The sequence below is a fragment of the Mixophyes fleayi genome, chromosome 3 (assembly GCF_038048845.1).
Source record: "Mixophyes fleayi isolate aMixFle1 chromosome 3, aMixFle1.hap1, whole genome shotgun sequence".
NCBI lineage: Eukaryota > Metazoa > Chordata > Amphibia > Anura > Limnodynastidae > Mixophyes > Mixophyes fleayi.
This window is the reverse complement of record NC_134404.1, coordinates 262,364,747-262,381,359: the sequence shown is the minus strand read 5'-3', so window position 1 is coordinate 262,381,359 and position 16,613 is coordinate 262,364,747. Positions and strand designations below refer to the sequence as shown.

The window sequence follows — 16,613 nt, the reverse complement described above, 5'->3', positions numbered from 1 at the left end:
CATATACTTATGTTAATAAACCACCATTTCGATCATCCTTTATTATCGGCAGGAGATTATTTGCAACTATTAGTACTTCTATGTGGACACTGTTTTGGTGAGTTCATACGATTATATGATTCCCAAAGTTCAGGATGTGGTTAATTTATTGCAGCAAGTGGATTAATTACACCAGACATTGATTTTATCTCTTTATATTGACGGAATGACTTTTGAGTATTGGCTTCATCTTCTTCTTTACTAGTCATTTGAACTCAAGGTTCACCTTTACCCTATATATGTGTATATTTTTGCATTATAAATTAGTATATGTGTGCCTATTTTATTATTTTTTCTGTCTTGATATTTAATATGTGTTTTATGCATTTTATTTGGTGATCCGTGCAAAATTTTACACTACTATCATATAGACATACAGTATCTAGGTTTTTAGCGCTATATTTCATTATTTTTCACAGAAATTGTATCCACCTTCAGATAGCATACCTCTCAACTGTCCTGATTTTGGCAGGACATCCCACTGCAAAAGGGGTTGGGGGTTGGATAATGCAAAAGTGGGTGGCATTTTACCCAAAATTGTGGATTTTGCACGCTGAGTTTTGGTGGAGCATTGGTGGGACTTACTTTGTTTTGATTTCATGATTCTAAATGTTGAAGGTATGAGATGGCGCCAGAGCAGCTGATTATTAATGACTGTGCACATTATCAGACCTATAACTTAACCCATTTCTCCACTTAGCTTTGGCAGTTTCTTCAAAAGGACTGGTGCACAAATGTTCGGTGCGCAAATGCGTTCAACTCTACATGAACCCCATAGTAAACAAGGTTATGTAGTAAAGCAATAAAATGAGAGCAGATAATCTTGTGGCAGGTCCACTTTAAAAAAAATGTACATTTCGTATAGGTCTGCTTTAAATACTTTTTACCAATTGCAATAAGGTAGGTTGAACCTGATATAATGGACATGTCATCTACAAACAGTGGAGGCAACCATTTTGTGGGCTGAACTAATTTTCTAGTAAATGTAGCCTATAAATTCACTAGGAACATTTTGAATATTAATCAAGCAGTGTTTTTTTTTTTTAACTATTTATTTTGAAAAATAGCAATCATGTACAGATAAGAATCAACAATTAGTACACTTACAAGGCAAGAGACAAAAACAGAGAACAGTACATGTGATGGGCATAAGTCAAAGAAGCTGAAAATGTTTGAGTAGCAAATATATAAAATAGCCAGAGGTTGTCAAAAGCCAGACAGGTAAGTATACAATTGTTATCCAGAATACTCAAGGAACTATAACATTTTATAACAATATAGTGTGTGGGGGGGAGGAAGAGGAAGGGGGCACTGGTCGCCAACGAGACTGAAAAAAAATAAAAGAACATACTTCCCAATTGTCCACACAGTTCCTTACCCCTATCTTTCCTTTTTTAGAGGAGGAACAAATAGATAGAAGAGGGGCAATGGAGGTTTTGAGGGGATTACTGCTTAGATTCTCTGGGAAGGGAAACACCATCAAGAGTCAGGTCACCTATGAACCTAGGGAGTCTTTTTAGGAGGAAGGAGATGGTACAGGCGGTAAGGGGTTATAAGTAAAGCCAAGGAGCCCAAACCTTGTGAAATTTATCATCCTTATCATGCAGGTGGTATGTAATCCGTTCCATCCGGGCAATAAACCAGATATAGGATCGCAGGGCCGCCATAGTGGGTTGTTTAGCTTGTTTCCAAGACTTAGCTACTAAGCAACACGCCGCAGCCAGGACATGGGAGGCCAATTTCGCAGACTGTCTATCATCCTCAATCAAAGGGTAACAGAGAAGAAAAGACCATGGGTCTTTCCGGACAGGGCATGGAAGGAGGGAGGAGAGGAGGGTCCTAACTCGGTCCCAAAAGAAGGATATTTTAGGGCAGGACCACCAGATATGTATAAAGGAGCCCGTCTGGCCACAACCTCGCCAACATAATGGAGAACTAGAGGGGAACATTTTAGTGAGTTTGTCAGGTGTATAGTACCACCTAAAGTATACTTTATATGCATTCTCCTTCACCAAAGTGGAAATAGAGCTGGTGGCAACTTGATCCCTTATGATTTCCCAACAATCCTCCTCTGGGGGGGGCCCAGATCCCTCTCCCACTCCCTCTCATGCCTACCGCCAGGTGGTAAAAGTACATTGAGAATTAAGCTGTAGATAGAGGAAATCATGCCCCTACCCAAGGGTGAGGAGAGACATAGGGATTCAAAGGGAGACCTAAGAGGGGGGAGAGGAGCCCTCCCAAGGAGAGAGCCCACAAAGTGTCGTAATTGGAAATACTCGTAGAATTTAGGATGGAGCCTTGGATATTTAGAGCGTAGGTCATCCCAGGAGATAAAGGCCCCCTGAACTAATAGGTCTCCAACAAATCGAACTCCCGCAGTGAGCCAAGGACTATAGAAGGCAGAAGAGAGGCCAGGAGGAAAGGCAGGGTTACCCCAAAGAGGTAGGACAGTAAGAGAAGACACCGGTATCTTGAGATTGGGTCGGCAGGTCTCCCATATTGCAGCTGAGAATAGAAGGGTAGGGCATTGGGAGGCAAGGGGAGATCTAGTTTGTTTTGAGAGACCCCACATACAGGACAAGATTGGAAAATTAAGGTAAGCGGATTCGATGTCAACCCATGACAGTGCCGCGGGGGGGGGCAAAGGAGCTACGACTTGGCTCAAATGAGCTGCACAATAGTAAATTTTCAAATCCGGGAAGCCCCTACCACCACCTCTGGTGGGTCTCTTTAAGAGAGCCAGCTTAATCCTGGGAGACCGGCCGTTCCAGATGAACTTAGAGAGACATTTTTGGATAGATGCCAGATCCGAAAGGGGGACTCGGACAGGGAGGGTCTGGAAATAGTAGAGAAGCTTAGGAAGGAGGTTCATTTTGACTGAGATAATCCTGCCCAGCCACGAAATGATCAGTGAGTGCCAGGAGAGCAATTCAGACTTGATCTTAGCAAAGAGGGCTGGGTAGTTCTCCCGGTAGAGGGAGTCATAGGAGTCGGTAATGAAGATACCTAAGTATTTAATTTTCTTTCTCTGCCACCGAAAGTTAAAGCAGGAGGTGAGTATCAATCCCTCAGGGGAGGGAATATTAAGGAGGAGAGCCTCCGATTTCGTAATATTGATCTTATATCCTGAGAGGTGCCCATAATGGTGTAATATGCCAAAGAGTCCAGGGAGAGACTTCTCGGGCTGCAGGAGAGTCAGAAGGACATCGTCCGCAAAGAGAGAGAGCTTACTCACCAGATTCCCCGTCCGCACACCCTGTATGTTCGGGCAGGCTCGAATAGAAGCCGCAAGAGGCTCTATAACAAGGGCAAAGATGAGAGGAGACAGAGGGCACCCCTGCCGTGTACCGTTGGATATAATCAAGCAGTGTTTTAGTTATATCGCTGGATGCTACTAATTGATACATACTGGTTCAGCATATAAGTGCATGGTATGAGTTGGGACAAGGAATACAGAGATTACGTGAGTTGGGATCTATGAATGGTATCACTTGAGCAAGGTGAGACTAAATGGGATGGTCCTGATGCAGCTCTATTTATTTCAGTGATGCATAATGAGCTACTAAAAACTGCTCCTACTCAATTAAAGGCTGCTCTTTTAACTATGCTGAGTACAATGTCCATTGATAGTACTGTGCTTAATGTGGCTTCACTGATGAGTCAGTTGGGAGAGTTAGAGAAATCTAATAAAAGCAACAATGCCTTGTAGAGAGAAAAGATTTTCAGAGGAAGATTTAAAAACACGTAGACAAATGTTTTAGGACTTGTTAAATGCTGGGGTGCCAAATAGAGAGATAGACGGAATTGCTACGACTGAACTGTTTAAGAGATTGAAGGGACTGAGAGATGAGGGGAAATTGTCAGGGGGCCACCCAAGAAGGTGGAAGTTAGTGATGTAGAAGATCACTTCCCTTTAACACCCACAGTCCCACCTCAATTATCTAAACCTAGCCTTTATACTGCTCTTAGTAAGGATTTGCAATTCTTAGCAAAGACATATGATACTGGGAGGGGTGGGATGTTCCCAATCTATATTGACAGTAAGGAAGATCCCAGCAACAGTTACTGATATTCAATATTTGTTTAATGAAGCCAAGGGAATGATGCCCATGTGTGACTGTCGTAATTTATTGGCCAGGCCAAACACAAACACACAGAACTACAGCTTATTAAATACTGGTGCAGAGGTATCACTGTTTCACTTTACAGGGACAAAACATACACAACAGGAACACTGGATTACTGTGGAAGGGTTTGGGGGACAGCAGACAGGGGCAGCCAAGATTCACTGCAGACTCTAAGTTGGCAAAGGTCTGATATTCAAAGCACAGGTGTTAGTATCTGAGCTTCTAGACAACATAACTGTACTGGATATTTTAAGTGGCCAAACCATACACATTGAAAGTGGAACTTATGTGTTTGGATGTACTGTAAGATCCTATACAATGTCTGCAGTGAAGCCTATTAAAAGAGATTAGGCTAAATGGTCCTGTCAGGATTCCCAATTATGAATTATTACCACGGAGAGTAGTGTAAATGAACTGGAGTGTCTTTTTTTTTAAACACAGGTCACACAGGTAAAAATTAAATGCAAGAAATGGTAAGGCAGTTAGCACAAGTCCATAAAAACAGTAGAAACAGGATACCAGGATTACCCAGTTAGCTGAGGAACAGAAGTAATGGATACCAGGCACAGTAAGATTGGTACAGGTAGTCAGGATAACCAGGTTAAGCTGAGAAGCTGGAGACGCAGGGCACCAGGTACAGTAGGATAGCTGCAGGTACTTTATATCAGGATTACCATGCTTAGCTAGGAAGCAGGAGATGCTGGATACCAGGCATGACAGGTTAACTGCAGGTACAGGTTTGTCAGGATAACCAGGTTTAGCTGGGAATCTGGACACCAGGCACTATAGGATGACTGCAGGTACCCGATACCAGGATTACCTAGTTTAGCTGAAGAGCTGGAGACCAGGCACAATGGAGTGACTGCAGGCACAGGACAGACAGATGGAAGGCTAGGCAAGCCAGGGTCAGAAGCTGGGAGATTCACAACAATACCAGGGAGAAAGACAGGAGCAAAGTCACACAAAGCCGGGGTCTGGGTCACAATCAAAGGTGCTTAACGGTGAAACAAATAGGAGTCAGATAATCAAAACCAGATCACAGGAGTATCTCGGAGAGACCAGCAGCAGTGACAATTGATTAACTGGCCCAGTTTGCAGAAAAAGGCAGCCCTATAAAGGTCAGGCACAGGTGATCATGATCCAGATCCAATGATAACAACTTAACCCCTTGCAGATATGATCTGGTATAGGCAAAACAGCATCCAACAGAGGCATATTTTGACAGGTCCCCAGTGTATATTCCTCCACCTCCACAGCCAGTTAATCTCAAACAATACCAGATACAAGGTGGCCTGAAAGAAATATCAGTGAGCATGCAAGCTTTACTAGAAGCAGGAGTTTTCAGATCCGTAGTCAGTCCTTTCAACTCTATGGTCTATCCAGTTAAAACAAGATATATCCTATCATTTGACAATCAATAATAGGGGATTGAACAAAGTAGCACCACCATTTAGCAGCAGTTGTTCCAGATATGGTTACTGTGGTAGAAAAGATTATGAAAACAGGCAGAGAGTGGCATGTGGTTGTGGATTTGGCCAATATATTCTTTTCCATTCCTATAGCACCTGAGAGTCAAAACCAATTTGCTTTTACTTGGGATGGACAGTAATATACTTTGACAGTAGTCTCAAAGACCTATTTACATTCACCCACCATTTGTCATGGTTTAAAGGCAAGAGATTTACAAATGCTAAAAGACTTGACCTGTAGTCTGTACCATTATATCAATGATATTATGATCTCAGGAACAACAGTGAAACAAGTGCAAAAAACTTACAAATATTGACTGATCACATGACCTCAAGAGAATGGAGAATGAATCCCTCAAAAGTTCAAGGGCCAGCACAAACAGTGAAATTCTTAGGGGTAATATGGACTGGTCCACAGCGAGTAATAGCCCAACCAGTGATGGATACAATTGCTAACATTATTTCTACAACAACAGTTAAGGAAGCACATAAGGTTTAGGATTTTGGAGGGCTTTGTGCCCCACATAGAATTGATTCTTAGGCGTACAATATGACTAGGGATGTGCACCGGCGACTTTTGATGTCTCGTGTTTTGTGTTTTGGATTTTCGTGATGTTTTGGGTTCGGATTTGTTTCGCAAAACACCTGCCGAAAGGTTTTGGTTCGGATTTAAGGTTTTGGATTCGGATTTTTTTTGAAAAAAGCATAAAAAGTTCAAAAATCAAGTTTTTGGGCTTATTTTCACTCCTATGCTATTATTAACCTCTATAACATTCAATAACAAGCATTTCCACTAATTTACAGTGTATTCTGAACACCTCACAATATAGTTATTAGTCCAAAACGTTGCAACGAGGTATCTTTCTGGACTGCGTAGTGGAGTGGTCCCCACAATATAAATTTAAAACCCTGAACTTGTATGATTCGCACCAATAAATGTATCTGGACTGCGTAGATTAGTGGGTCACCACAATATAATAAGAAAACCATCAACTGGTATGAATCGCACCAAAAAATGTACCTGGACTGCATAGAGGAGTGGGTCACCACAATATAATAAGAAAACCATCAACTGGTATGATTCGCACCAATAAATGTATCTGGATTGCGTAGAGGAGTGGTCACCACAATATAAATTAAAAACCCTGAACTTGTATGATTCGCACCAATAAATGTATCTGGACTGCGTAGATTAGTGGGTCACCACAATATAATAAGAAAACCATCAACTGGTATGAATCGCACCAAAAAATGTACCTGGACTGCGTAGAGGAGTGGGTCACCACAATATAATTTAAAAACCCTGAACTTGTATGATTCGCACCAATAAATGTATCTGGACTGCGTAGAGGAGTGGCCACCACAATATATATAATAAGAAAACCATCAACTGGTATGAATCGCACCGAATAATGTACCTGGACTGCGTAGAGGAGTGGTCACCACAATATAAATTAAAAACCCTGAACTTGTATGATTCGCACCAATAAATGTATCTGGACTGCGTAGAGGAGTGGGTCACCACAATATAATAAGAAAACCATCAACTGGTATGAATCGCACCGAATAATGTACCTGGACTGCGTAGAGGAGTGGGTCACCACAATATAATTAATAAAAAACCCTCCACGGCTCTGAATTCCCAAAAAAAAAATATCTGGACTGAGTAGTGGGGTGGCCCAGGTACTAAATTTGATACCGGGCCACAATATAATAAATAGTTACACCCTCAACTGGTCAGAATTCCACCAAACAAGTATCTGGACTGCGTAGTGGGGTGGCCCCGGTACTAAATTTGATACCGGGGCCACAATACCTCCTCCAAGTTCCAAGTGTAGTGTTTATAACATATTAACACTACACTAATTCTAGCACGTCAAACCCTCTTGTTTTAAATAATGACAGGGCATTTAACTTTTGATTAAATTTTTTGAATTTGTTGACATTTTGTTTTACTTTTTGAACATGGCAAACGACTGTTGAATGGTCACATAATGCCAAAAAAAGAGTTGCAAGATGGAATTGTCCTTGGGATTATGTTGTTGAAATAGGACATGCACACTTTAACACACCAATCATTTCAGCGACAGGGCCTACCAAACAACTGTGGCTGAAATGATTGGTTTGTTTGGGCCCCCACACCAAGAAAACAATTAATCTCTCCCTGTACAAACTAAACAGGCTCTACTGAGGAAAGATGTCGTCCTCATCCTCAACCTCTGATTCCTCTCCCCCTACAGTGTGTACTTCCTCCTCCTCACACATTATCAATTCGTCCCCGCTGGACTCCACAACCACAGGTCCCTCTGTACTATCTGGAGGGCAGTGCTGTACTTCATTGAGGAATTGATTATTCATTTTTATAAACATCATTTTTTCAACATTGTGAGGAAGCAACCTCCTTCTCCGCTCACTGACCAGGTTCCCCGCTGCACTAAAAACTCTTTCCGAGTACACACTGGAGGGGGGACAACTCAGGTAAAATAGAGCCAGTTTGTACAGGGGCTTCCAAACTGTCTTTTTTTCCTGCCAGTAACAATATGGACTGTCTGACATGTCTATTTGGATGGTGTCAGCAAAATAATCCTCCACCATTTTTTCAATTGTGACAGCATCCAATGCAGCGACAGTAGACATGTCTGCAATGGTTGACAGGTCCTTCAGTCCGGACCAGATGTTGTCTGCATCCCCGCCAGCGGCTCTTTTAGGAAAACTGAGCTTTTTCCTCGCAGCCATAGATGTGGAAGAAAATGAGGGTGGAGCTGTTGGCATGTCACGGTCCTCTTCAGAGGACAATCTCCTGACCAGAAGGTCTTTGCACCGCTGTAGACTTGTGTCCGCCGGAAACAGAGACACAACATACGCTTTAAACCGAGGATCGAGCATGGTGGCCAGAATGTATTCCTCTGACTTTAAAAGAGTGACCACCCTCGGATCCTGGCAAAGCGTATGAAGGGTTACATCCACAAGAGCTACATGCTTGGTGTAATCGCAATGGTTTACCAGCTCCTCCCTCACTTTCTCCAGCTGCTTCTGCAACAGCCTGATCAGGGAAATGACCTGACTCAAGCTGGCAGTGTCGGAACTGACTTCTCGTGTGGCAAGTTCAACTGGCTGGAGAACCTTGCACAACACGGAAATCAGTCTCAACTGCGCTTGACTCAGGCGCATCCCCACTCCTTTGCCTATGTCGTAGGTGGCTGTGTAGGCCTGAATGGCCTTTTGCTGCTCCTCCATCCTCTGCAGCATATAGAGGGTGGAGTTCCAGCGCATCACAACCTCTTGTTTGAGGTGATGGCAGGGCAGGTTCATGCTTTTTTGATGTGCCTCTAGTCTGCAGTAGGCACTGGCTGAATGCCGATAGTGTCCAGCAATTTTGCGCGCCACCGCAAGCATCTCCTGCACACCCCTGTCACTCTTGAGGTAATGCTGCACCACCAAATTAATGGTGTGTGCAAAACATGGGACGTGCTGGAAATTGCCCATATTTAATGCCCGCACAATGTTACTGGCATTGTCTGACACCACAAATCCCCATGAGAGTCTAAGTGGGGTAAGCCACTGGGAGATAATTTCCCTCAGTTTCTCTGTTGTCAGCGTTGTGCCTCTTATTAAAGCCTGTAATACACAATGTTGCCTGCCTTTGCACGAGCAGCCATTTTGTAGATGCTGCTACTGGTGCAGCTGTTGCTGTTGCTGCGGAAGGCGATGCATCTACCCAGTGGGCTGTCACAGTCATATAGTCCTTTGTTTGCCCAGAACCACTTGTCCACATGTCCGTGGTTAAGTGGACAGTGGGTACAACCGCATTTTTCAGAGCACTGAGGACACTTGATCGTACTTCTCTGCACATTTTTGGTATCGCCTGCCTAGTGAAGTGGACTCTCAACGGGATTTGGTACCGGGGACACAATACCTCCATCAACCCTCTAAATCCCACTCCACTGATGGCGGACACTGGGTGCACGTCTAACACCAACATTGCAGTTACAGCCGCAGTTATACGCTTTGCAATAGGGTGACTACTATCGTATTTTGTGGTCATGGCAAACGACTGTTGGACGGTCAATTGTTTTGTCAAAGACTTAGCGGTCTTACGACTTCCCCTCTGGGAAGATGACCGACTAACAGCAGCAACAGCAGCAGTGGCAGTAGTAGGCGTACCGCTGCAGGATTCCTCGGATGAATCCCGTATTGGAGAGTCTGGCTGCTGACTTGGGCTGCAGTACTGATGGAGATCGTGGAGGAAGTTGACGAGGAGGGTGTTGCTGGTGTGTATCCAACTGGACCACGGGATTTAGGTGTCCCTGATGACGGTCCTAGCCCCAGTTCCTGAACTAACCACTGAACTATGAAGGTTATTCAGGTGACGTATAAGGGAGGATGTCCCTAGGTGGGCAAGATCCTTACCCCAGCTTATTTGAGCTTTACATAAGCTACATATGGCCATACATTGGTTGTCCGGATTTGGATAAAAATAACTCCAGACTGAAGAGGTGCATTTTTTGGTCTTCTGACCAGGCATGACGATGGGCTTTTTCATCCCATGGACATCAGCTGTTTCCCCCCCTGGTGCCTCATTTACAATAACCACATCACCATCCTCATCATCAAGTTCCTCCACAGCGCCAGCTACATCATCAATAGCCTGCTCCCGAGCCACCTCTTCCCGTACAGTGATGGGAAGGTCAGGCTTGACAACCACCAACACCCTTGGACTCGCCTTGGTGATTTGTGATGCCATCTCTTTAGAAGGCAGACTTGTTTGCTGTTTTGTTGCTGACATCATAATTCTCTTCAATTTTTTGTAGTGGGGGGAGGAGGAGGAGGGCTAAGATCCTTGGGTGAAGATGGACCACTAGTCATGAACACGGGCCAGGGCCTAAGCCGTTCCTTGCCACTACGTGTCGTAAATGGCATATTGCCAACTTTACGTTTCTCCTCAGATGATTTTAAGTTTCTCTTTTTGCTTTTTTTTGAGAACTTGGGCTTTTTGGATTTTACATGCCCTGTACTAGGAGATTGGGCATTGGGCTTGGAAGACGACGTTGATGGCATTTCATCGTCTATATCATGACTAGTGGCAGCAGCTTCAGCATTAGGAGGAAGTGGGTCTTGATCTTTCCCTACTTTATCCTCCAAATTTTTGCTCTCCATTATATATAGCACAAGATACTGCAGAATGTGTGAACTTGGTAATATTGCAGTACCAATGGGCTTATACTGCAGGATTGGTTTTGCAAATTTTGTTGTAATTAAAAAATTTTTACATTTTTTTTTTGTATTTGTTTTTATAACTTTTTTAAAAATTTTTAAACACTTGGGAATATTGGGGAAATAACTATGCCCTTAGAAGCACAGAGCACGGGACACAGGACCACTGCACTGAACAGGACACAGCACACAGGACCCAGCAGCACCACTGAACTCAAAATTGACAGCGCACAGCACACAGTACCACTGGACTTTTACTGCTGAATGTGTGAACTTGGTAATATTGCAGTACCAATGGGCTTATACTGCAGGATTGGTTTTGCAAATTTTGTTGTATTTAAAAAAAAATTTAATTAGTTTTTTGTATATTTTTTTTATTAACTTTTTTTTAATTTTTTAAACACTTGGGAATATTGGGGAAATAACTATGCCCTTAGAAGCACAAAGCACGGGACACAGGACCACTGGACTGAACAGGATACAGCACACAGGACCCAGCAGCACCACTGAACTCAAAATTGACAGAGCACAGCACACAGCACCACTGGACTGATACTGCAGAACACAGCACAGCACAGAACTAAACAGCACAGCACGAGATCTACCAGAACAGAGGACCACCTAACACACCCTCCCTCTACCCTGATCAATGCCCGAGTGAAGATGGCGGCGACTAGCGGGGAATTTATAGGTTCCGAGTATCGCGAGATCCGACAGCGGGATTATGACTCCGAGCCTCGGTTTCAATTTTTCATTTGGCGCCAATACCCGGATCTGTCTCGGATCCGACTCGGATCGGCAACGTTCGGGTGGGCTCGGATTCAGGAAATCCAAATGCACTCATCTCTAAATATGACTAGAAAGAAGACTGAGTTCACATGGACGGATCAGTAAGAAAAGGCTTTGCAGGCTGCACAATAGGCAGTCAGGACTCATAATGTTCTTGTATCATGGTGATCTGTTTCTCTTGATCAGATTTTGGACCCTTGGGTCTTGCTGAAGTACGAGTGTAAAAGAAACCAGAGGTCTTGATAAACCCTTTGTCATCTGGAGTGTACTGAGTAGCACTAGCAGGATAGGAGTCTAGGACCGGAGTCTGCACCAGAGTATGGAACTGGAATGCACCATAGCAATACTCTAGAACTGTTCGTGGGAACTCACCCCCGACACCTGTAACCAGGCAAACGGAACTGGTACCCACTATTAGGAACTCAAAATGTGTAACACACAGAACTTAGAACAGAATGAGCTGGAACTGGAGACAGGAACTCAGAACTGTGACTAACAATGGAGAACTCATGACTGTGGAACAGTCACAGACCTGGAACACACACACAGATACACAGAACTGGAAATTAGCCCTAGAGACTCAGAACCAGCCTGAGCTACAGAACTGGTGATACTGCCAAACCCCAAGCACTGCAGAATAAGCACTAGATAATGCAAAGTTCTTGCTGAAGTAAGCACTCTTGATGAATGCAAAATTCTTGCAGAAAAATGAGCAGTTTGGAAATGCAGCGTAATTGCAGAAAGATGATCACTTGGTAATGCAGGTTATTTGCAAAAAGATGATCACTTGGTAATGCTGGGTATTTGGGAATAGTGCTGGAAACAACTGGAGCCTGGAACTATCCTCAGGAGAGAAAGTGTGTTGTTCTAGCAATGAACAGATCAAAAGAGCAGGTTTAAATAGGGTGTTCCAAACAGCTATTGGTTGCACAGATAATGTGATCACAGCTGCTGCAATCTGGTTGGGCCGGAAGGTCACCTGACTGAATCCAAGATGGCCATGTTCATGCAGCAGAAAAAACAATAGCCATTTGTTTACAAATGAAGAAGTGGTGCTGAAGAGTGCCAAAGGCAACCAGGAGAGACCCAGATAGCTGTGATATGTCTGCAGCGGACATGCAAATTGCAGCTAAGACCCCGATGTGTGAGACCTTGGTCCCTTGCAACCAGATTAACCATTTTATCTGGACGTGACAGCAACTGAGCATGGGACGACTTGGGGCTTTTGTCAGGAATCTCCACATACTGGTGCAAGAAATATTCCAATTGGATTCTGTGCAAAACAATTCTCTCCTGTCCAACAAAGACATTCACCATTGGAGAAACAATTGTTAGCTGCTTACACAGCTTTACAACATGTTGAGGCTGCTACAATAGAGCAACCAGTGACTGTCAGAACAGATTTACCAAAAGCCGGATGGGTTCGACAAGAGGGCTTAGGGACATTTGAGTGAAAACGTGGAGTGTCTCAAGAGTCTTCTGAAATCCGTACACAACTAGCTGGTTTGGTGACTAGTAAAAGAAACCATTATTCATGAAACAGGTGATGGTGGGTTAAGTCAATATGCAGAATTACAGGCTGTGAACATGGTCCTTTGTGAAACAGAGGGATTGTCATTATGTATGCAGACAGATGGGCAGTGTATAAAGGACTTTTAACATGGATGCCTACATGGAAACAGGATCACTGGCAAGTACATAGAATAGAAATATGGGTAGGTCCTGCAGTACAGGAGCTTATCTGTGCCAATTGGACATGTAAATGTACACACTAATTTTCTCATAATTATATAGCAGATCAGTGTTTGTTCCCTGATTGAGGCAAAAGAAGATGAAGAACCAAAAAGATTGGGAGAGTGGCCCCATGTTCAATCAGGACACAAAGGTGCGCAAGGCACTAGAGATTGGGCCAACCAAAAGGGAATACCATAGATGCACTTGGTAGCCAGAGACATTGCTGCCAAGTGTCCCACATGTCAAGAAGTAAACTATAGAAAACACTTGATGGATGATGTAGGTCTATACAAAGAGGAAAAGCTGATGGATAAGTGTGGTGAATGGATTTTATAGGATAACTAACTACAGGAAGAGGTGGTCTCAAATATTGTGTTACATCTGTTGATACATACACAGGATTTCTTATAATATATCCTTGTAAGCATGCTACACAAGAGGCGAGGCTTACATTATAACAAGACATACAAAGACATTATGGTACTCCGATCTAGGTCCAAACAGAGAATGGAACGCACTTTACTGGCCAATAAATCAGAAAATGGGCCAAGGTTGGGAGAGTACAATGGGTGTATCATATACCTTACTATCCTCAGGCTGCCGGTCTCTTAGAAAGAATGAATGGTCTGTTGAAGGTGCAAGTTAAGAAAATTACACCACAGCATACATTGAGGAGATGGGATAGAGTAATAAGAGAGGCAGTGCAGAAAGTTAATCAAAGGACTATAGGAAATCAAACTCCTTTTCAACTAATGATGACTGTCCCTGTGATACCCCACCCTTTCTACAATAATGTTCAGTAAGAAACAACTGAAAACATAGAAACAAAAGATTGAGGTAGTGGCCCATGAAGAACAAGAGTTCAAAGACCCCCCCCCCCATCGGAGATAGACCCAGATAGGGACACTCCAGAAGTACAACAGGGATATCAAGTTTAGGAACAATCTTCACTGAATTTTATACCAGTACTAGAGGGCATAGAACATTTCTCATGGGAAGAATTAGCTATATTGGATGAATTGGGGGACTATTGTGTCACTTTGACCAATAATCAATTTTAATATGTGCAGAAAGGACCGATATTAGGACATTTGGTAGTGGTACCTGATTCAGTTTTTGTAGTAGTGAAAACCAGTGTACATCAGACAGAATGCAAAGTATGGTCGGCGCCGGTAGGGACAGATACATATTTAGTGTTACTAGGAGGAAACGATAATCCTTTCTATTTCTCTTCCCGCAGGTTGATTCCTATTGCTGAATGATGGCCTGGAAGTAGATTGTGTGCCCTCTTCTGGTGATCCTGTGGTTTGGGTCTAGACAAATATCATGGAACTGTGGAAAAAGGGAGCTGACTGGCAAAATGCTCTTATAGACATGCATTATTGGCTTGCCAAGATAAGGAATTATTCAATTTGTTGGATTTGTACCCATTCACCAATTTCAGATGAAACACTTGCATATATTGCTACTTCGATATTTCCAGATTAATTTTTATTGCAGACACTGAACATTGGATAGTTCCTGTTAGTTTAACCGAAAAACATTTCTATAATGCAAAAGTGTTAAATCAACATGCTTTGGTGTTAAATTATCTAACTGCAGCACAATGGGGCATGTGTTGATTTGTAGGTTTTTCTTGCTACAGTTATGTGAGTGAAAATGAAACAGATCAAATACATGGATATTTACAGAAAATCAGACAAATAAAGCTAATATTAGGGAGTCAATTTATAAAGAAGTTACCCAAGGGCCTGAATTTTGATAAACCTTTCCAATTGGTTTTCTGGTTGGAGAGGTGGGTTTAGTATAGTATTCATAGTTTGTTATATAGTATGTAATCGTTATATTAATCGTGATTTATGTAATTTTTAAGTTTGTAACCAGATGTTTTATAAAATGTTGTATATAACAATTGAGGGTTTGTCTTTAAGGATAAATTATCAACAGCTTGCATAAATCAGAGAGTGAATTATAATGGAAAGGGTTAACAGGATTGTGACTCATGCCCCCCTGTTTTGTGGATAACATAGATACAATGATCCCTGTTAGTACAAAGAGATGTGTATATGTCTAGCAAAGAACTGGTTTTAACTAGTCTCAGAGGGGACAATATCCAAACCGCTTTAGGCTCAGTTGGAACGTCAAGAAGGCTGTGTCCAGCAAATTATCCTGAATTCAATGATATTTCTCAACAACAAACTGTATTCCGCAGCTAAGTACCTATTTATTTTATATATATCTTTTATAATAAACATTTGTATTATCCTTTTTACAATTATCGTTGTCTGTCAATCATTGTAATCTCACACCAGAACATAAGAGTTAATGTCCATGCTGTGACAGAGGCCTAAATAAGCAGCATTTTAAAAGAAAATTAGGTTATGTTAAAGGAATAGGTGAAAAGTGATAGTAGGCAGGACTTAGTTTGAAGTGACATTCTCACTTTTTTGCTGATATGCACATTACCTTGTGGAATCCTGTAGGTGACCTCACTTGGTTTTCTTAATTTGCGCAGAATATAGTCACTATGTATGTTAATACCCATTCCAAAGCAGAAAATGATAGCACCTGAAATTGGGAAACAATAAGTATATGAAATTGCTTCCATACACTTTTTATTATATGTCTAATTTTACATTGCTGTAAATATCCCCTTTAGAATATTTTAAGCTTATTGATGAATTCATTTTTACATGTTTGTCCAAAATGTTTAACAATTCTACATGGGTAACCAACATTTAATTGAACAAAATTATAGCTATGGATCAAAATATGTATTTATAAATTAATAATTGGACAAATTTAAATGACACCAATAAATTTGATAACAAGCAAACAGTATTATGTAAACATATTACAAGATGGTGTACATTGAGGACCTGGGGGTGATGATACAAACACGTTATGTACAATGGTATGAAACAGGAGAAAAATATGGTCTTGCCCAAATGAGTATACAATTTAAGATTACTAATAAACAAAGGTCCTCATGGCAAAATAAACAGAGATCCCTGACATTTGCAAAAAAATAAAATGCTACTATAATAATGCTTTCTGTCTGTTGCTGGTGTAGCCAGCAAATGTGAACAACACAGTAGTAAAATGAGGAGAATAATCTGTCATTATTTTACCATTCCCTAAAGTTTAGATAATTTACATCTGTACTGGACCTCTACCCCATGTGCAGACTCAGATCAGGTTATGTTACAGAACTACAAAACTGGCCCAAAATCATTGAATG

At 42.1% G+C, this 16,613-nt stretch overlaps 1 protein-coding gene across 1 annotated transcript in view; it reads right to left on the bottom strand.

Moving 5' to 3' along the window:
* SRD5A2 (steroid 5 alpha-reductase 2) overlaps window positions 1-16,613 on the bottom strand; it is a 94,944-nt gene that overhangs the window by 14,921 nt on the left and 63,410 nt on the right. The window contains exon 3 of the mRNA XM_075203526.1: window positions 15,839-15,940. Coding sequence (XP_075059627.1) covers window positions 15,839-15,940 — 102 coding nt within the window. The remainder of the gene's footprint in view (window positions 1-15,838; window positions 15,941-16,613) is intronic.